The 22,816-nt window shown below is 33.6% G+C and overlaps 1 protein-coding gene across 1 annotated transcript; it reads left to right on the plus strand.

Annotated features, from left to right (window-relative positions):
- The first annotated feature begins 1,304 nt into the window (after positions 1 to 1,304).
- LOC120092169 (protein LUTEIN DEFICIENT 5, chloroplastic) lies at positions 1,305 to 8,445 on the plus strand. The gene is made up of 16 exons (XM_039050399.1): positions 1,305 to 1,687; positions 1,759 to 1,921; positions 2,208 to 2,424; positions 2,527 to 2,598; positions 2,671 to 2,781; positions 4,212 to 4,403; positions 4,526 to 4,687; positions 4,974 to 5,069; positions 5,205 to 5,306; positions 6,384 to 6,416; positions 6,490 to 6,570; positions 6,672 to 6,754; positions 6,968 to 7,099; positions 7,586 to 7,646; positions 7,742 to 7,807; positions 8,002 to 8,445. The coding sequence occupies exons 1-16, from the start codon at positions 1,555 to 1,557 to the stop codon at positions 8,182 to 8,184; spliced, it is 1,887 nt and encodes a 628-aa protein (XP_038906327.1). The 5' UTR covers positions 1,305 to 1,554; the 3' UTR covers positions 8,185 to 8,445.
- The last annotated feature ends 14,371 nt before the right edge of the window (positions 8,446 to 22,816 follow it).

The following is a 22,816-nucleotide window of genomic DNA, read 5'->3' on the forward strand; positions in this document are numbered from 1 at the left end:
ATATTAATTACATGAATAAGATTCATGTTTAAAATTAGGTGTGTGATTAATTTAATATTTGATATTAAATTATTATTTAATTAATTAAATATGTTTAATTAGTTAAAAATCAAATTAATTTTTAATTTCAATTCAATTTGAGAAATTGATTTTTGAAAATTTTGGATTTAATTGATTGTGAATTAATTAAATTAAGTTTTAATTAATTTTAGAATTAATTAAAGTTAATTGAAATGGAAATTTAATTTTAGTGGGATCTTCCCACATTTAGAGAAGTAGCAGGTATTCCTCCTCTATACACATATTTTCTACTTAAATTATGCAATTGAAGCTGGCATAATCTTTGTTCAGTGGTGCTTGCATGAAGAATGTTCATAAAACTCTTCAATTTTAAAGTTTGTGTGAGAGATCTTTTTGACAAAAAAACTGTTTTCTGCATAAGAACATTTTCTTCCCAAAAACCTTATGATATCCTTCACCAAATTCACTTCAATTTGGAGTCTCACCACTCAAATTCAAGACTGAGAATAGTAGAGAAGATCTCTTGGCAATTCACTGAAGAATTGGAGTTGAAATCACGTGAAGAGCAACTTGGAATTGGGAGAATTTATCAAAGGTATATTGTTGAGAAACCCTCTTCTTAAATTTCTATTTAAACATGTTTTTAGAACTCAAATTAAATGTAATTAGAGTGATTATTGATTCTGTTTGCTTCCGTTGCATTTTAGCTTATCTTATCATCATTGTCTTTGCCAACATTACTTTTCTATGATAACCTGGTTGCAGTTCACATTACTTCAAATCCGAATTTTCATGAATGGACTAAACATATCGAACTTGATTGTCATTTTATTCGAGATAGGATTTCTTCTGTGCCTTGAAGCTTCTTTCCGTTCGAACTCATCAACAGCTTGTTGATGCTATTACAAAACCTCTCACTTCCCGAGTCCCGTTTCCTATACTATCCAAGATGGATACTTTAAATGGAATTTTATATTTGTTGATTATTAATCTTTGTATATGTAATTTCTCTTAGTTGGGTGTAGCCATCTTTATGTATAAATACTTTTATTTTATGGAAATGACGAAGTAGAAGTTTCATTTCCCCAATGTGTTTTGTATTATTAAGCAATAAAATATGATGTTATTACTTTCGCATCATTGGTGACATCTTCTGTTGGCATCGAAGAAATCCAATCTAATTAAATAGAAGTTAGGAGGGTCTATTTTCGTAATTTCAATAAACGTAAAGTAATAAAACGACGTTAAATTATTTATTTATTTATTATTATTATTTTATTATTCCATATTCCTCGGTGTTTCTCTGTGAGCTTCTCAGGCGGCATCTTTGAGGTACTAGTTGAGCACAGAACCAAGAAGATGCCAACCGCCGTTCTTTAGCGGTTGAAACAGCGAAAACGCCAATCTTATGGTCCGGCATTATCTTTTTCACACATTTTTCTTTACTACTTCCTTCATCAAATTTCTTCTTCTCTTCATTTTCGGTCCTGATATCTGAATTTTATCCAAAACCAAGCTACCCCATCATCTTCCATGGCCACCAATTTCGCAATGCTTAAACCTTGTTCCTCATTTTCCACCCCTTCATCCCTTCACAGCAAATTTCGTTCTCATACATCATTATTCACTGCCCCATCTTCCTCTTCTTATCAACAATTTCAAGGAGGTAAAACTAATTTGTGGTTCATTCTCCTTTCTTTCCTCTACCTTTCTTTAATCTTGTTTTGGGTTTTGCAGGAGGTTATGGTTTATGCGTTGTTAAATGTGCTTCTTCAAATGGGAAAGGGCCTGATTCGTTGGATAATGAAGTTAAAAAAGTGGAGAGGTTACTTCAAGAGAAACGGCGAGCAGAATTGTCTGCTCGGATCGCTTCTGGCGAATTTACAGTCGAAAAAACTGGGTATACCATTCTTTGTGTTTTACTGTTTCTGTTCTTTTATTATTATTATTATTATTATTATTTTGTTAGTTCTAGGTGGGGGTTGAACGAATTAGTGCTAAAATCATAGAATCTTTAGTTTGCATTTTGTTTGAGCGGTGATATAATATTAAATTTACCATAATATTAACTTAACTTTTGGGTTGATGAATGTTTTAAGATAACTCTATCAGCATGTATAAGTACAGATTTTGATTATATATGAATTGATGCTTGATTTTTATGTGTTTTTTTTATGGTAATCAAGTTTTCCATCTGTATTGAGGAGTGGTTTGTCAAAGATCGGTGTTCCCAGTGAGATTCTGGATTTAATATTTGGTTTCGTCGACGCTCAAGAAAAATACCCCAAGATTCCTGAAGCTAAAGGATCAATTAATGCAATTCGTAGTGAGGCCTTCTTCATACCTCTGTATGAGCTTTATCTCACGTATGGTGGAATATTTAGATTGACTTTTGGGCCAAAGGTTTGTTCCCTCTTAGTTCTTCCTGTAAGTTGCAGTAACTTCTTCCACATTGTTATTACTTGTAAGATATCCCCTAATGTATGAGATCTTGATCTTTTGCAGTCGTTTTTGATAGTGTCTGATCCTTCCATTGCTAAACATATACTGAAGGATAATCCAAAGAATTATTCTAAGGTATTCCTGTTCGTCAACTTAGTAAATTCTGTTGGTTCCTTCTCTGTATACTGATGATATTTGGATGCACAGGGTATCTTAGCTGAAATTCTTGACTTTGTCATGGGGAAGGGACTTATACCAGCTGATGGGGAGATATGGCGTGTACGAAGACGGGCTATAGTCCCTTCGTTGCATATGAAGGTAGGGTAACTTTTGCTAGCCCTTTTCACCATACTTTTTTTTTAGATATTTCCTCATGAAAACAATAAGAAGTAATAAAGTAGTCATCCCTATCATTTATGGTCAGTCGGAACCTTTTCTTAGATTTTTTTTTAATAGAAACAACTGCATTTATTGAGAAAAAAATGAAAGAATATAAGTGCGTACAAAAAACCAAGCCCACAATAACTCTATTAAAGAAAGGGGTACCAACTAAGTAAGATGTTGTCTAAAGAATAATTATAAAAGATCTTCAAAGTCGAAATCCAAAGAAAAACATGAAACCTCACTAATGACCAAACCTCACAAGGGACCCTCTCCACACCTCTAACCACTCTGTTATTTCTCTCAACCCATAAGATCTCTTAACAAAGCACACACCCCAATGCTCCATAAAAAACCTTTCTCGCTAAAAATTCAAATAGAGGAAGAACTCCCCGATCGAGTCTCTAACAACCCTCTGACGAGCAAGCAGAAAGTCGAACTCCTTGGAAAAGCAATTCCACACAGATCTCGCAAACTCACAACTCCAAAGAAGGTAATCCAGGTCTTCCCCCATCTTCCAACAAAGAATATAGCAAAATGGACCCCGGACCCACTAACAAAGGCATCTTTCTCAAAAGCTAATCCAAAGTGTTTACACGACCAAGTAAAGCTTGTTAGGTAAATTACTTAACTTTCTTGAAAATCTTAATCATCCACAAAGGATCCCAGACTGACTCACTAATAGGAGAGGGATTCAATGAGTGCCGAAAGAAGGACTTACAAGAGAAATTCTCTTAAGGATTAGGATTCCAAACAGAACATCTTTTCTCCCATTCCTGAAAATAACCTCTTCGATCAAGGATAGGAGAGGCATGAATGCCGAGACCAGATTGAGTTATTAAGTTATTTAGTTGTTTGTGTGATGAATGCACACTGAGGCCAGATTGAAAGTTATATGTTGAATTCTAATTTTTTTTAGCATATTAGCAATTACATTGGTAATAGACTATGAGGAGTTTTAACTGACATGTATCATTTTAACACTTGTTAGACAAATGTTCTTAAATATATCCCTGTTATAAATATGCACCAAAGGACTAGTTGTGAGGTTCACGGGGTAGAAGTAGTACTTTAAGCATGTGGGCTCCATTGTAACGGAAAATAATTGATGTAAGCACGGGAGGATTGTATGAGGAGCTATTCTCTATTTAGAATCCTCTCTTTACAGAGGCAGGTACAGTTTTTCTGTAAGGAATCTAGGTGTTGGGAAAGTAAGTTCAATCTTTCCTCAGATGTGAACTCTGCTTTCAGTTGACAGCAGTGAATTCTTTCGTCTTCCTAGCTCTTAAGAAAGCTTTTTGATGTAGAATTTAAAACTTACGTCATCCATTTATAACATTTACACTTCTGTTGATCTTTTCATGTAGTATGTAGGAGCTATGATTAATCTTTTTGGAGAAGCTGCAGATAGGCTTTGCAAGAAGCTAGATGCTGCAGCATCTGATGGAGTAGATGTGGAAATGGAGTCTCTCTTCTCACGTCTGACTTTAGATATCATTGGCAAGGCAGTTTTTAACTATGACTTTGATTCACTTACAAATGACGCTGGCATAGTTGAGGTATTCCTTCCATTTCTTTCTTCAATTGTGAACTTTTTTCTGTATATTAATTATGATATTCTTTGACATCAGTGTGTCAGATTATTCTGTTTTCTGTAATGGTTATATTCCATTTCGAGCAGGCTGTTTATACTGTGCTAAGAGAAGCAGAAGATCGCAGTGTTGCGCCAATTCCAGTATGGGAAATTCCAATTTGGAAGGATATTTCACCACGGCAAAAAAAGGTCTCTAAAGCTCTCAAATTGATCAATGACACTCTCGATCAACTAATTGCTATATGCAAGGTAAAGTAGCAATTACTGGAGCAATTTGGAAATCTCTCTTCTTTTATTTCATCACTCCCCCAAAACAACTGTACAACATGTGTCTCTTCCTGTCATTTTCCTCTTCTACAATCCTATAGTAATATTTGTATCAATTCAGAGATTAAACTGACACATATTGCATTACATATATGTGTCCATCCCCCTTGCACCATTTAAATCAAATCAAATGTTATCATTATTTATGAATCTAGTCGATCTAGGTATGAACTATCATTTCACTAAAATCTTTTTCACCCATTTGCAGAGGATGGTCGATGAGGAGGAGCTGCAGTTTCATGAGGAATACATGAATGAGCAAGATCCGAGCATCCTTCATTTCCTTTTGGCATCAGGAGATGATGTAGGTTACTTATATTTGAACTTCTCACTCTTGGTCAAGAGTACATACATTTTTCCCCAATCGAGCTATGCTTATGTGAGTGTGTGACAATGGAAGATGGAACTAGTTGACAACTTTCTGGGCTATTATGTGTAGGTTTCAAGCAAGCAGCTTCGTGATGACTTGATGACTATGCTTATAGCTGGGCATGAAACATCTGCCGCAGTCTTAACATGGACCTTTTATCTTCTCTCGAAGGTAATAAATTTCATCGTATTTGACATGCACAAGTAAATATCTAGTTTGTTTTGGATTGCATATAGATTTTTATGAAACACATAAATTTGACATAGTAACCTATTAATTTGCTGTTGATCTTGAAAACCTTCACGAGATTTTTCTTCCCAGAATATGTCTTGATTAATATAGTTTTGGTCCCTAAAAATTGGAAAAAGTTATCGCTTTAGGCCATCAAAATTTGAGTTTCTTACAATCCTTGCTGTCAAGAATCACAATCTGGAAGATACTGAAATATAAAAGAAATGCTACAAGATACTTGGAAACCTCCCTCTTGAGCATACGAACTCAAGCCCTAAACCACTCAACTATTGCCTACCTTCACTCACTCATCCTCTCTCTATTTATAACAAGATTCAGTAACTAACTTCCTATCTAATTACCCTTGTACCCCTACTAATACCATATTAATATACTTGTCTAGCTACCTTACAAATACCTTACTCTTGAAAATGATGTGAATTGTGTCAAAGAAAGCTAAATAAAGTAAGCGATGTCAACAAACAAAATTACTAGTGCTAGAACTATCAAATAAGCAAGATCTATTAGATTAATTCGAAACATTAGGCAAAAATTATCCTTATTTCTAAATTTACTTAGCAAGATTTTGTTAATCTTTAGATTGTTTTTCTTTCCTAACCATTGAAGAAGTCCTAAGTTCTTCCTTTCCCCAAATTTTCTATTGTGATAAAATCTTCTGGTCATCTTCATATTATGAACTAATAATTATACACTATGGTAATCAACAATAAAATAAAACTGGAAATTATCATATTGAAATAGGATTTTCTAAAATTTAAGAACAAAATCAGTAGTGGTAAATTTTCAGATACCAAAATTAGAATTTAATGATATATTTTCTTAGGAAGGTGTGAACATTTTAAGATTATTGATAATGATGACTATCTTACATATTCCACGTTATCGTCCAATATTTGTATCATGTACCAGGAGTACTTTGAGTTGCAACTTGCAATACAATCCATATTGGTTACCATGAAGTCTTCTTAATTTTAACCATGGTTTTTTTGCTTGCAGGAGCCTAGGGTCATGGCCAAGCTCCAAGAGGAGGTAACCAAGTCTTCTTTTATATTTCATTGTTGTTAAAGAATCCTTATCTTTTATACTGGTGTAATTTCATTAGGTTGATTCAGTCCTCGGGGATCGTTTTCCAACTATTGAAGATATGAAGAACCTCAAATATGCCACACGAATAATTAATGAAGTGAGGATAATATTCTTTTTTCCTTCATAGCTGTTCAATTTAATATATTCTTGTGGACGTTTGTCATATTGTTGCATGACTTTATCCTTCTGCTACTGCAGTCCTTGAGGCTTTACCCACAGCCCCCAGTTTTAATACGTCGATCTCTTGATAACGATATGCTCGGGAAGTACCCCATAAAGAAGTAATTAACAAATTAATTGCTCCATTTTCTACTGTTAGCTTTAGTACTATATGAAGCTTTATTTATCGTCAATATAAACTTCTCTATCACACGGTTTGTCTCCGTTGGTATGAGTTGCAATAGCTCTTTTTCTCTATTTTGAAAATCACATAACTATCTTATTTTGATGTTCGCATTAAGAAGATAATGGGAAGTAATGTTTTATATTTGCAGGGATGAGGACATATTCATATCTGTTTGGAACTTGCATCGCAGTCCAGAACTTTGGGATGATGCAGATAAATTTAATCCTGAAAGGTGGCCCTTGGATGGACCCAATCCTAATGAGACAAATCAAAATTTCAGGTACACTACATACGTATTTATAGTGCAGTAATTACGTGTCTCAAGACTCAACCTTTTTTCTCTTCAAGTAAGTCATCAATGTGTAGAAATACTCTTAAAACCTCCATCGAACTTTAAAAGCTCAAAAGAAATAGTTTCATAAGTGTTTATTCATTTGTTTCTAAACAAGAGTCTTCACTGATGTAGTGAGTCTATTGAATAGTGAGAATCTACCAAATTTGAATTGATAATTACAACTCAAGCTGACAAAGAAATGCCGATATCTAAACCAATGTCTTGATTTATTCCTAAATATGTGAAACAGAACAGAAGATGGGATGATTCAATTAAATGGTTAAGCATTTATGACGGTCTTACTGTTACCTTTCTTTTATATTTTCTGTTGTTTCTATTAATATTTATGTTTCTTATAAGAAGAAAATTTTATAACAATTCGTTTATTATCTTTTATGAGAACTAATAACGAGCACAATCTTTCTTATATAGATATTTGCCTTTTGGTGGTGGGCCACGGAAATGTGTGGGAGACATATTTGCTTCATATGAGGTATTTGTTCGAATTAGGATCTAAAATGTTTAATTTACAAAACATTTCAGACAACACAAATAAGCAAGCTAAATATTTAACCTTCCAATATACAGACTGTTGTAGCACTTGCCATGCTTGTTCGGCGATTTGACTTCCAAATGGCACTTGGAGCACCTCCAGTATGTTTCTGGCTGATTTTTATTTTTCTTTCCTTTACAAATTCTTAAACCATCCCTAGTCTCCTTTTTATGATCAGTTAAATGAATGTAGGAGAGCAATATTGGGAAACTTTATTGAACAGGATCTGTCCTAGGTTTTACAATTGTGTTTTTGAGTTTTAAGATAGTTCATAAAACTAAGATTATTCTTTCAGGTGAAAATGACAACAGGAGCTACAATTCACACGACAGATGGATTACAAATGACAGTTACAAGAAGAATGAAACCTCCAATCATACCCACTTTAGAGGTGCCTGCAATGGTCGATTCATCTGTCAGTTTCTTGAAAGATGAAACACAAATTGTTCAGGGAGAAGTTTCTTCTGCACATTCCTAATAATACTGTAGCAATGTGGCTATGGTTGAGATTAGTCCACGCATAGTAAGAAGATGCAAAGAGAGAGGAACTTGAAAACAGATCGTCATGAGTTCCTCTCGATTGAAGATCAAAATTTCTTTCAATTCGTTAAATATAGCCCAGTTGGTGAAAATCCTCTGTTGCACATGGAATGATTTGTATATGTAAAGAAACCGTTCCATCTTAGATGTTATGTAACGACCCGACCCTCAAGGACTCAAGCTAGGCCGTTACTATACACATGCATGCATAGAATTTAAAATGACACATTTTCATAACGAAATAAATGCTAGATAAATGAAATCAAATAAAAGATTTTCATTAAAACCAAAAAAATAAAAGTTCAGTAACAGGATATCCTAAATCATAAATAAATATAAATAAGTCTAGGAACTTTAAAAGACTGAAAATAATTCCAAATGGCGAGTTTCAAACATCAGGACTGAAAGTTTAAAACATAAAAGAAATCTTAAGACATGAGTGGAAGCATGAAACTGGTTCCAATGGCTCGATCATGGATTTCGCTTGTCATTCATCGATGTATCCTTACCCTTACCAAGATAAAACATGGAAATGATGAGTATAAAATACGCAATAAGTAACCTCATTACCAGAGTTAGGCTAGACATCTATGTCCTTTGGATGCCAACTTTTGGTGAATGTACATAAATCTCCAGTTTTCATGGAGCATAAATAATATTTGAACTCATCCAACTATAATTAAGAGTACTCATAACCTCTAGTGAATCATGAGGAGACACGATCTCTGGTGAATCCCGAAGGAAGTACCACCTCTAGTAAAAAGAAATACCACCTCTAGTGATCTCGGAGGAAACACAACCTCTAGTGAATCTCAAACGAAACACCATCTCTAGTGCATCCCATAGGAAGCACAACCTCTGATGAATCCCAAAGGAGGTCACCACCTCTAGTGAGTATCTAACTAACGGTAAGGATGCTATCACTATAGTAAACATCACATGCATTATAACATAGTTCCATAAAATGTAAATAAATCTTAGCATACTCATAGGTCAATTAAAAGCTCATATAACTAACAATATTGAGATTCATGCTAGCATTCATAAGACCTCATCATACTCATAAGTTAATCAAAAGCTCGTATAACTAACAATACTGAAGTTCATGCTAGTGTTCATACATCTTTCATACGTAATCAGTTCCTCAGGATCTCAAATGAAGTCATACATGAACATTAATCTAAACAACCAGCCTCAAAATCTTAATAAAACTTAAATTTTCACCTGGCACATGGACAGTTCCAGTAGTAAGTTTACTTACCTCAAATAAAAATTCTAAAATTAACCCAAGTAATTAATCTCCAACAAAGTAAATCTCGAATTAATTCCCCTAGCACAAAACACGAACACCAGAATTCAATCTTTAAAGCCAATACCAAAACATACCACATTTAATCCAACGATCACTAATTAACTTACCCAAACGAAACTTGATCAACAAACACTCCCAAGATTTCAGTTCCAAAATCTCCCCTTAAACAGATTCTAATTCCAATGGACGATGACTTGGAACCTTAAAAAATACCAGAAATCGAGCCAACATTTAATTCAATAATTAGTGGGTGCCTAGAAACCAACAAAAGGACCATAACACATACCAATTACTTGCCTGCTATTGACTTGAACCTAACGGATAGTAGCGCCCTTCCTTCCAAATATTGTCCTACATTTAACCGTGAAAAATATGGACAAAACAAAGTCAAAACTTAGTGGGCAGCTCCAAAATCCCTCAAGAAACTCAACCAAACCAACTGGATCTTACCTCAAAACAAGAATTTCGGCCAAAACAATGTCCGAACTATGCATGTGGGCTGAACGGTGGTAAATCGATCAGCCCAAAAGCGTGGATGAGCTAAGACTAGGGTTGGCAAAATTTCCCAGGGACCCGCCACGATTGGGCGGGGAATCCCCGGTTTGACCGGGGATGGGGTCAAACCACGGAAAATTTTTGGAGCTCTGTCCGGGACGTGGACGATATCCCGCCCCATCCCCGACCCCGACCCCCACCCCGATTAATCCCTGATATATTTATATTTTTATATTTTATAAATATATATTTATAATATATAAAATAATTTATTTATATATATGTTTGAATATATAGTGTTTGATTGGAGCCTAATATTAAATATCTAATTTCTAAGTCTAAGTCCAAGAAGCCAAGCCCAAACTTAAAAAACTAAAAAAAAAAAAAGTCCTAAATTGAATATGGTAGGGGCTCCATCTTGGACTCTTATGGGAATAGGGTTGTGTATGATGCAGCTAGTAGTCGAGAGGCCTGATTATCTGATTTTTTGAATGGGGAAGGTGGGTGGCGATAGCCTACTAATTCTTCGAAGCTACTTGAATTATGGGGTTTAATTCAGACTGTGGGGCTGAAGGTGAGTGGTGAAGATTATTGGATTTGGGTTCCGAGTGGTAATGGGTATTTTTCTGTCGCTAGTGTGTGGGAGAGTTTGCGTCCTCGTTGTCCAGGGTGTCTTGGGCTCGTCTTGTTTGATCTAGGGGTAATATCACGCAACACTCTTTTTGTGCTTGGTTGGTTGTAAGATTAGGCACTCAAGATTGGTTGAGAAGGTGGGATCAGTTGTCTGATGATGCTTGTCTTCTGTGTGTGGGTGGGTTGGAGTCTTGTAATCATTTGTTTTTTTATTATGGGTTTGGGGGTGAGGTGTGGTCTGGTGTGGTGCGTCTGTTGGGTTCGTCTCATCGAGTGGTTGGGTGGGATGTGGAGTTGAATTGAGTTTGTCATATGAGATCTGGTATGGTGTTGTGGAGTAAGTTATTTTGAGTCTTTCTAGTGTGTTTCTATTTATTTTATCTGGAAGGAGAGGAATCGTCAGTTGCATGGAGGTCATCCGAGGACGGCGTCTGCTTTGTTCGATCTTATTGTCTCTATGATTCGTGCTCGTGCTACTTCTTGGCAGATTGATCTTCTTGATCTTCTTTAGTTTGCTGGATGTCTTTTGTTCGGACTTGGTTTCTTTTGGTTGTTGTGTTGTCCCTGGTTTGTGGGGTTTTGTCGGTCTCTTCTTTCCTCTGGATGGATTCTGTTATTTTTTTGTTTCTTTGGTTTGGGTGTTGGTCTTCTGATTCTATGGATTGCTTTGCTGGCTTATCCCTTCTGAGCTCTGTTTCTATTGGTGCTTTATTTGTTATGGTACCTTGATCCTAGGTTGTGAGATCCTCATTGTTATTGTATAATAATATTACCTATTTAAAAAAAAAAAAAAAATCTATGTCCAATGAAATCAATGTGGGTCAACAAATCATAATTGAGTTTTCTTGGGATTTTTGTGATATTAAGGACTTGGTGGGGTGTTTGAATGGTGGGAAATAATGCTAGGAATGGATAAGGGAAAATGATCTACTTGCTTAGAACAAAGTTTACAAGTTTGGGTATGAGAATAAGTTAAATGCCATACCCTAAAAAAATGTGCCTTTTCTTTATGCATGCCCACCCTCTCTCACACCACCTCTCTTAATTTTCTTCTTTATTGACTATCTATTTAAAACTATTTTAATCAATTAATTTACTTTTACTTATTGAAATTAATTTTTATTAATTCACTACATAATGTATCAAAATACTATTTTCTAGAATTAATTTCATAAAACAAGCATAAACATTCCCTATGAAATCAATTATCAAAATATTAATTAATTAATTATAAATATTATTAATTTATGGCAAGGATTCATTTTTAGTCGTAATGATTAATTATTTATGAGATTTTTTCAATCAATTAGCTATTATTTTTTTTTTAAAAAAAAAAAGTTATATTTTTTTTATGGAATTAATTTGGTTGTTTTATTAATTATATCACATTTATACAAGATTTATGAGATTAATCTCACAAATCAAATTTGTACATTATTTGTTCATAAGGTAATTATTTTAAATGACAAAACTATTGAAATTTTTTTCAAATATGAAACACCTACAAGAATAGCAAAAAATATGGTTAAATTTACAAATTTAGCAATGATTTTTCAAAATTTACAAATATAGCAGAAAAAGATAAAAACAAATTTTTGTTTTCATTATTCCAAATTTATCTTTATTGGTGTATTGACATGTATATCAATACTGGCATATCAGTTATCTAATATATTTTATATTTGGTTTATCAACTGACTAATATACCAAAAAAAGTATAAAGTTATACAATAAATATACCAAATTTATCATTCATAAATTATATTTATCAATTAATAAATGTTTGTTCATTTACTGTTAGTTGTTTGACTTAATTTTAATCTGCATTCGTCTGTTATATAATATTAATTTTCTATTATATTATAATCAGCTTATAAAGGTTCAATCCTTTATATTAGAAACCACTTTGAATGAATGTTGATAAATGATTGATATACCAATGTTATATTTGAAATTGAATTCTGAAATGGATATACAAACATTTTATACTTGAAATATATAAGTATAGGTGTCTAATACATGCAGTAATAATATATATACTTGAAATTGAATTTTGAATAAGTATTGATATACTATTGATACACGGAATGATATACAATACACAAAAAAAATGTACATAAAATGAATTTTTAACGACTACTGAAATACTATTGATACATATATGTTACAATTTAAATAAACTTTAAATGGGTGTTGATAAATTGCTGATATATCTAATATTTAGTATTGCATTTTCAACGCATTATGATATACCATTAATACACTAATGATCTATTTGCAATTCATGTTAAATTAGTAATAATATAAAATTGAAATAGCAATGTTAAATTTAATTATTCTAAATTATATATTTCATATTTGGTATATCAATCAATTAATATACGAAATATTTCTATTTGTTATACTATTGGTATATCAAATTGAATATTATTTATATAACATTTAAAATTTTGAAAATAAAACAAATTAACTAATATAATTTATTATTTGACATATTACTTGACAAAATTAAAGCATTTAACATACTTCATCAACATCAAAATTAAACTATATATTAACATGGAAAAACTAAAAACAAAATTTATCATAATTGAAGTTATGGTTCATTAGTTGTCTAAATAATATACTTTAACAAAGTATATCGATTTGTTGATATTATAACATTCCGAATTTTCAAATAATTTTAATAATTATCTTAAATTATTTGGGTGATAATTTGGATTTTTGAGACGAAAATTGAATTATTGAGTTACGTGATAAAAGATCTGGGTGTTTTAAATTTAATTTAGGCAGATTTAAGAATTTAAGGCGAAAAAGGATATATAAATAGGATTAAAAAAAAAAAGAAAAAAGAAAATTTAGTATCCTTCTCCATCAGGCGTTTAACCCTCACGCGAATAACCCAACCGCAACGCCTTCTTCCTCTTCGTTCCCACCCTCACAGTTGTTTGCACTCGAGCTTCAACCGGAGGAAGTCTTCACTGCCGTTCGTCTCTCCATTACCGGCCATCGAAGGAGTTGCCGCCGTCACTCGCCTGGTCCGGTCAATCGCGCTGTCGCCATGCACAGATCTGTTGATCGTCGTACCCTCTACCGCCTCTGCATCTTCTGTCGTCGGCCGCTTGAAGCTATCTACCGTCGATTATGCCTGCCGTCGGAAATCGCCGCCTCTCATGAAGTTTTTGTTGGGTAAGATTTTGGAAGTTTTGTTGATTTTCTTGATTGAGTACTGATGCCCATTGAATTTTGGTATACTTTATGGTATACCCATTATGTTTTGGATATTAGGTAGGAAATTCGAGGTATTTTGATTTGCTGTCCAGCAGCTTCGAAAGTGTTTCAGCAAGATTTTTTGCAAGTATTTTAGTGTCTAGACTCGTTTGTTGATTGGTAATGGTGTAAATAGGGTTTCTAGCCTCTAAATTTTGTGTTTGGGGGTTAGGAATGCATCGATTAGGAAGGTTGGAATTATCAAGACAAACTACATATCGGTTTTAATTCAAAGATTTTTGTAAGCGCAAGGTTTAATTGCTTGGATTATATTGAGGTAGTGACTTGGATGGGTTGAGATGTATTTAAGAAGTTTTGCTTCATGTTTGGAACTTAATTTTGGTTTATATCGTAGGTTTCATTCAAGGTTTCCTTGAGGAAATAAATTTGCTTGTTTGGGCTTAGATTTAAGATAAGTGTCTTATTATTGATTTGCCCTCAGCCAAATGCTCTAACCAAGTCGTTGATGATAAGTTTGAACATATACCGTGAAAGCATGTTATTAAATGTTATAGAGTGATTTGCTATGCTTCAATAATGTAAGGACTATATTGGCGTTCTGGTAATCTATGCGCTATGTTGCTACTTAATGATGTGTGAACACCCGATGCTGAAGCGGATCGTAGCTTAATTTTTAATTTCACAGAAACTCACAAATTGACAGAGGACGGGAACATGGAATACATTCCAATTAATCTTGCTATATAGATATTTAAGAGGAAATAGGGGATTTAGAACCACTTACCCTTGAAGACCAATCTCTTCGCCAAATCCTCTCTTGTCATGAACAATTCGAATACGAACCCACCAACGCCAAAATAATAATAATAATAATAATAATAAAATAAATAAAAAATACAACAAGCAAAAATCTAATTTGGACACCACCACTATAAAACCTTAGTATTATCAGATGGTGAGAATCGTCAAGAGTTGAGGGCTTCAATTTAATTTTGGCAGGGAGGGAATTTTTTGTTGAGAAGAAAAGTTTGCAGAGAAGATTTCTAGGAGAACTTTCTTCTTCAATATCATATATTAGAATTATATGTTATATCTAATATAACATATAAGTAATAGTTTATATTATATCACATTAATATAACCTATATTTTAACACTCTCACATTTAACCTATAATATTTAATATGAATCAAATTCATATTAAATTTAAACCTATAGTATTTATATGAATCATATTCATATAACTAATATTTCAATCATATTCAAATATTTATTTTCTCTCAAATAAAAACTTTATATTATAATGTATCATATACATTATATTAATTATATAACATATACTTAATTTTATAATAATTATATCATATATAATTAATTCCCTATATTAATTTGAACTATTCAAATTAATTCCAAATTAATTTGATTCTCATTATCCCTTTTGAACTATCAAGGGTCCTTTATGGACCTATAGATTGAAGTTCCAATGGTACTTGATTAATTAATTAAACTCTTTAATTAAATCAATCAACTTTCATTAACTATCGGTTACTCCATTAAAGGCCGACAGCTACACTCTTCGCACTCCAGATAAATTTCTGTGTCCATTGGATATAACTTATAAATGGTTCGTTGACCCTTCACAAATTTCTCGTAAGTATAGTTGGGTCAAAATTATCATTTTGCTCTTATAGTTACATCTAACTTTTTAAGTACCATTGATCTCTCTAATGAACAACAAGTTATAGTTCAAAACTCCCCAATCAGACGAATCCCCAAAATAGTAGGTATATTGAGTCAGTGAAATTGGTCACTCTCACCCATGCAGATCAAAGTATTGTCTTCACAGGCCGGAGTTCACAACTCAATCAGGATTCAGATCAAATCACCTATAGTTATCCTGGTGAAATGTAAGTCTTTTCTAGCAGCGGTGTTATATAGAAAGACTATTCATTTCGTTGTTTGATCTTATACAAACTCTTTGTATAGAATACCCCGCTTACATGTCTCCACATGAACGATTGGATCATTTGTATCACTTATAACAATTGCAACAACTATAAAATGAGTTGTATTCGTAGTGTCACCAAGATAAGATATCCAACCTTAACCATCTACTACAAACTGTTTAGATTATCACTTAAACATGATCCACTTGTATTTCTCCACATACAGATTTAAGTTATAGAAGATAACCTTGGATCTTAGTTTATTAGTTTTGTGGGTTAATGCAACTAAATGTCTAATAAAATATTATTATTTTATTAAATAAATAAAAAGTTTGTACAGCACAATTACAAACTACAAGGCCAAGAGATTTGGGGCATCCATCTCAACAATCTCCCACTTGTCCTAAAGCTAGTCGAGGTAAATCATAAAAGTCAAACTATTACAACAGTACACAAAAACAAGAAACTAGGGCATACAATACGCAACCAGTATAAAATCTCCCACTTGCTCTAGACTAGGTGTGGCCTATCTCGTAGACCTAAACTCTCCAGGCAATCTTCAAACACCTTAGTTGTGAGGGCCTTTGTAAAAGGATTAGTAACCTTGGGTTTCGAAGCTATCTGCATGACGATCACATCCCCTCGATGTACAATCTCTCGTATTAGGTGATACTTGCGCTCAATATGATTTCCACGCTTGTCGCTTCTAGGCTATCTAGAATTAACCACAACACCACTATTATCACAATAAAAGTGTGATGAGCAAACATGTCTGGAACAACTTTCAAATCTGTCAAGAATTTCCTGAGCCAAATAGCCTCCTTGGCAGCTTCATAAGCTGCTATAAATTCTTCCTCCATAATGGAGTCAGTAATGCACCACTACTTGATGCTTCTCCAAGTCCACAGCTCCTCCATTCAGAGTAAGCACTGATCCTAAAGTGGATTCCCTAGAATCCCTATTAGTCTGAAATCAGAGTCAGTGTATTCTATAAGGATCAAGTCTTTAGACCCATACACGAGCATGTAGTCCTTCATTCTCCAAAGATACTAGGATACTTTTAGTGGAAGTTCAACGATCTAATCTTGGATTATACTGATATCTACTTACTATCCCCACCCATACTAGATTTCAGATCTAGTACATAAGATCGCACATACCAGGATGTCAACAATAGATGCATAGGGGATTCGTCTCATCTCCTCAACTTCTTAAGGTGTCTTAGGACACTGTTTCTTAGACAGAACAACCCCGTGTCTGAAAAGTAGTAAACCTCTCTTGGAGTTCTACATTGAATACTTGACAAGTATCTTGTCAATATATGATGTCTGAGACAAAGTCAGCGATTTGTTCTTTCGATCTCTAAAGATCTTAATACCCAAAAAAAATTGCGCCCCTCTCCCAAATCTTTCATTTGGAATTGGGCCACCAGCCATTGTTTTATGTAAGTGGAATGATGTGGGATATCATCTACGTACAACACTAAGAAAACTACTGAACTATTGATGAATTTATTGTAAACACAAGTTCATCAAGGTTTTGATGAAAACCATAAGATTTGATCGTAGTATCACACCTTATATTCCAAGATTGAGAAGTTTGTTTTAGTCCATAAATGGACTAATTAAGCTTCTGAACCTTTTGTTCTTGACCTTGAGTTAGGAATCTCTCTTGTTGCTGCATATAGGTGGTCTTCTCAAGATTGTCATTAAAAAAGACAGTTTAGACGTCCATTTGCCAAATCTCATAATCATAATATATAACAATAGATAGTATTATCCAGATAGACATCAACATGGCAACACGTGAGAAAGTCTCCTCATAGTCAACTCCCTCAATCTGGGTATAACCCTTTGCCACAAGTCTAGCCTTGAAGATTTGCACCTTACCATCAACACCCCTTTTTCTCTTGTAGATCAATTTGCAACCTATAGGTTTTACCCCATTAGGTTTATCTACAAGAACCCAAACTGAATTGAAGTGCATAGACTCCATCCTGAGATCCATTTCTTTTATCCATTCATCTTTGTCTACAACTTCTATTGCCTTCATATAGGACAACGGATCCTCAATGTCACCATCAGATGGTTAGGGTTTCTGTTAAACCCATATAATGAATAGGCGGGTTTGCAACCCTCGCACTACATTGAGACTCCCTCAATAATTAAGGTGGATGTGATCTACTAGATAAACCAATGTCCATAACTATTGTTGATGTACTTGGCTCTTCAACAACTCTTGTTGAAGGTTCAGTAGTTTCACTGGAAAGTTCATTCAATACTATCTTACTGTGCAGTTTGTGCTCCTTGATATGGACTTCTTCTAAAAATATAGCATTTGTTGACACAAACACCTTATTATATTTAGGATCGTAGAAGTAACCACCTCTCGTTCCTTTAGGGTAGCCTACAAATAAGCACAATTTTAAACAAGGTTCCAATTTCTTAGGATTAGCCTTAAACACATATGTTGGGCAACCCCAGATCCTGAATGACATAAATTACCTTTATGACTATTCCACAATTCTAAAGGTGTTCCAGAAACACTCTTGGATGGAACAAATTTCAAAATATAGGTTGCAGTCTATACTATATAACCCCATAATGAATCAGGTAAATGAACGTAACTCATCATAGAGGGTCTAATGTCCAACAAGGTTTGATTTCTCCTTTCTAATACACCATTGAGGTGTACCTGGTGCCAAGAGTTGTGATACCCATTTTCTAACAAATAGTCCTGGAATTTCAAATTCATATACTCTCCATCTCGATCAGATCGAAGTGTTTTAATTGTTTTACTTAATGCATTTTCCACTTCAGGCTTATACTCCTTGAAATTTTCAAGGACTTTAGACTTATGTTGTATTAAGTAAACATACCCATATCTTGAATGATTATTAGTAAAGGTGATAAAATATTCAAATCCTCCTTTTGCCTTAACATTTATAAGACCACAGAAATCCAAATGTACAAGTTCTAAGGGTTCTTTGGCTCTGTGACCTTTTCTAGTAAAAGGTCTCTTAGTCATATTGCCTTCAAGGCATGACTCAAATACTGGTAAAGAATTTTCTTCTAACTTATTTAGAAGTCCATTCTTAACCAATTTTTCAATCCTATTGAGATTTATGTGGCCCAGTCTTAGGTGCCAAAGTTTGGCACTTTCTCTAGGAGAAATTTTATGTCTTTTATTTTTAGTTACAACAATTCCAAACAGTTCAGTATTAAGGAGGGCCTTAGATGCTAACGACCTTAACACATAAAGGTTATCTTCGAGATTTACATAACGAATTTGAACGTCATTCATGTAAATAAATGTTTTATTTACTCTAAAAGATAAGGAATAGTTTTGTCCTAACAAGCACTTTACAGAAATCAAGTTCCTTTTCAAATCAGAAACAACATATGCATTTTCTAATAAAAGGTAAGGTTTCTGTAAACAAAGAGAAAGACCTCCCACTACCTTAGCCGAGACGACGTGTCCAATTCCAACATGCATTGTCATCTCACCAGTCTCCAGCTATTGCCAAGAACTAATTCTCTAAAATTAAGAACAAACATGGTTAGCGGCATCTGAAGGATCCATTGAAGGTCCTTGAGCAGAAGCATTAGATCGAACCAAACACCCAAAATTTATAGAATATAAATTTTACAGCAAAAGTCAGATTATGCATTTAAAAGAAAATTACAACATGCATTAAAACAAAGATTACAGAAAAAAAGGGTTTAAAAAACCTTACCCTTAAAGAACACTTCTTCAAGAAATTTCTTCTCTAAATCTTGTCATGAACAGTATCAAACCTCTAGCCTTCTACGAGGACACCACCACGAAAGATTCCTCTGTATTCTCTGATGAGAATCTAGGAATTTTGTGGGCTTTGACTATTTTGAAAGAGAAGGATTTTGAGAATGTTGAGAGGAAGAGATGAAATTCTAATTTTTCTCACACAACCCTTCTGTGTCTCTCTCACTTTTGTCACATGTGAAAAATCACACACAGGGAAGAAGAAGAACTAACTTCCTTCTTCCACTACCATGTATTTTAAAGAAAAGAGGGGAATAGAGTTACAAGGAGCTTCCAAAAAGATTTAAAATAAAATAAAATAAATTAATTGTATTCATAAATCACTATATATTTATATGATAACTACCTTATCATATAATATATATATTAAGTTATATGTTATATCAAATATAACGTATAACCTATAGATTCTATATTGTATCAAATATAATATACCCTATAGTTTCTATCTATGAAGCACAGATACTTCACGTGAGGAAAAGAATCAGTATCAGACACGTATCGGATACCGATACTTCTAGATACTTCCTAGATACGTATCTAACACGCGATTTGACGTATCTATATTTTCAAATACTTTCCAGATACGTATCTGACATGCGATTTGACGTATCTATTTCTATGCATTTTTTTTTTAAAGAAAAAAGACAAGTAACTCATCTAATCTTTCCCAATCTAAAATTAGGCAACCTATTCAAAAAGCTCACTACTCAAGTCCAAAACTAAAAGAAAAAATAAATAAATAACGGACCAAACCCTAGACTAGAATCATATAATCTCCATCTTCACATTTGAGTTCCCACAAAGTCCACCAAAATATAAACCATTTGGATATCTTCAACAATTCAATGAAGAAGTTCTTCGTTTATTTTCACACTTTTCCCTCTAATCTTCTTCTTCTTCTTTGTAATATGAGTCACTTTTCTATTGCATTTTATTAATAGTACTTCAACATCTTGTATGTTGCCTTTTTTATATTGTATTTCAGTGTTTGTATTCTATTTTGTGCTATTGTTATTAACTTGTATGCTAAATTTATCTATATCCTATATTTTCTTAAAGAAAAAAAATGTATCTTCAACGTATCAGTATCCTCATTTTTTAGAAATATATATATTAATAAATATATAAAAAAATGACGTATCCTTAGACGTATTCGTATCTTAGTTTTTTAGAAATTGACGAATCCTCGTATCCGATCGTATCCGTATCGTGTACCCGTATCTGTATCTGTGCTTCATAGGTTTCTATTCTCTCAACAATGACATTTAATATAAATCTCATTTATATTAAATTTAATTATATGAATCAAATTCATATAATTAATATTTGAATCATACTCAAATATTTATTTTCTCTCATAAACTTTATATTATAATGTATCAAATACATTATAGCATATCATATATATAATTGTATTAAATTATAATTAATTTTCTCAATCAATTCTCTCAATTCAAATTAATATAAAAATTGATTCTCATTAATTCTCGTTGAACTACAGAGGGGACCTCATGGACCTGCAGCTTAAAGCTCGAATGGTACATGAATAATTAATTAAACTCCTCTAATTAAATTATTCACCATTCATTAACTATCGGACTCCACTAAAGACCAACAGTTGTAATCTTCGCACTATAGATATATTTTTGTGTCCATTGGATATAACCAATCAACAGTATGATGGCCCTTCACAAATTACTCGTAAGTACAACTGGACCAAAATTATCATTTTTCCTCGTAGTTACATTTAACTTCTTAAGTACCACTAATTCCTCTCATGAACAATAAATCATAGTCCAACTATGACTAAACCTCTCTCGGGCCACGAGAGGATGTGGCGTCACATTGTTCAAGTCCCGAAATCAGCCCTTAAGGGAGCAATTTATCTACTTGCCCCAACATTGGAGGAGTGAATTTCTTCTTGTGTAGTTGTGTTCCCAGTTCCCCAATCAGATGAATCTCCAAAATAGTAGGCTTGTTGAGTCGGTGATCTGGCCTCTCTCACCCATACAAATAAAAGGACTGCCTTAATAGGCAGGAGTTCACAATTCACTCAAGATTCAGGTCGAGTCACCTATGGTTAGCCCAATCAAATATAAGTCTCTATTATGAACGGTGTTATATAATGAGACTAAACATTTCGTGGTCCAGTCTTATACAATTTTTTTTTTTGTAGAATATCCTTGATAACATATCCATATGAATGATCAGGATCAGATCATTTGTAGCACTTTACACAATTGTAACATCTACAAGGTGGATCGTACTCGTAGTGTCACCAGGATAAGGTATCCAACCTTATCCATCTACTACAGACCATTTAGGTTATCACTTAAAACTGATCCACTTGTATGTCTCTACATATATGTTTAAGCTACAAAGATAACATATGCTAGTTTATTGGTTTGTGGTTAATGCAACTAATATTGAAATAAAACATCACATATTTTATTACATAAATAAAATGTTTGTACATTACAATTACAAACTATTGGACTCTACGAGATTTAGGGCATCAACCCCAATAGCACCTAAGTCAATTATCCATGCTGAATCAACATTCTCCACTAAACAGATTTTCAACACGAGTAAATCACATTTATCTTTTTTGGTCTTCTTTTCTGCCAAATATTTGGGACAGTTCCTCTTCTAATGTCCCTCTTGGTTGCAATGAAAACATATTCTCCTTGCAGCTAGGCTTTATTGCCCTTTTGGGTAGCAACAGGATTAGCATTCCTTTGACCTCCCTTCTTCTTCTTCCAATTTTTGGTGCCGAAAGAAGAAGGTGTAGAATTAGTTTCAGAGGTCAAACCTCTGTAGAACTTTTTGAAGGACGAGACAACATTTGCTTCACCCTTTTGTTCCTTGACTTTCCTCAAGGACTAAAAAGTCTGCAACTCATTTAGCAGGGCATTTAGGTTGTAGTCAATCTTGTTCATAATAGCATTGTTATGGAACTGTAGAAAACTTTCGGGTAAAGTTTCTAGGATGAAGCTAACATGACTAGTCTCATCAATGACAGATTCATTCATCTCTGCCACGTTAAAGTGGACCATCATGTTCAGAACATGTTCACGAATAGAGGCCCCCCTCTTGCATACGGCCACTAAAGATGTATTTAAGAACGTCGTGCCTGAGCTGAGTGGATGG

This window comes from Benincasa hispida, chromosome 11 (assembly GCF_009727055.1).
Source record: "Benincasa hispida cultivar B227 chromosome 11, ASM972705v1, whole genome shotgun sequence".
In the NCBI taxonomy this organism is placed as follows: Eukaryota; Viridiplantae; Streptophyta; class Magnoliopsida; order Cucurbitales; family Cucurbitaceae; genus Benincasa; species Benincasa hispida.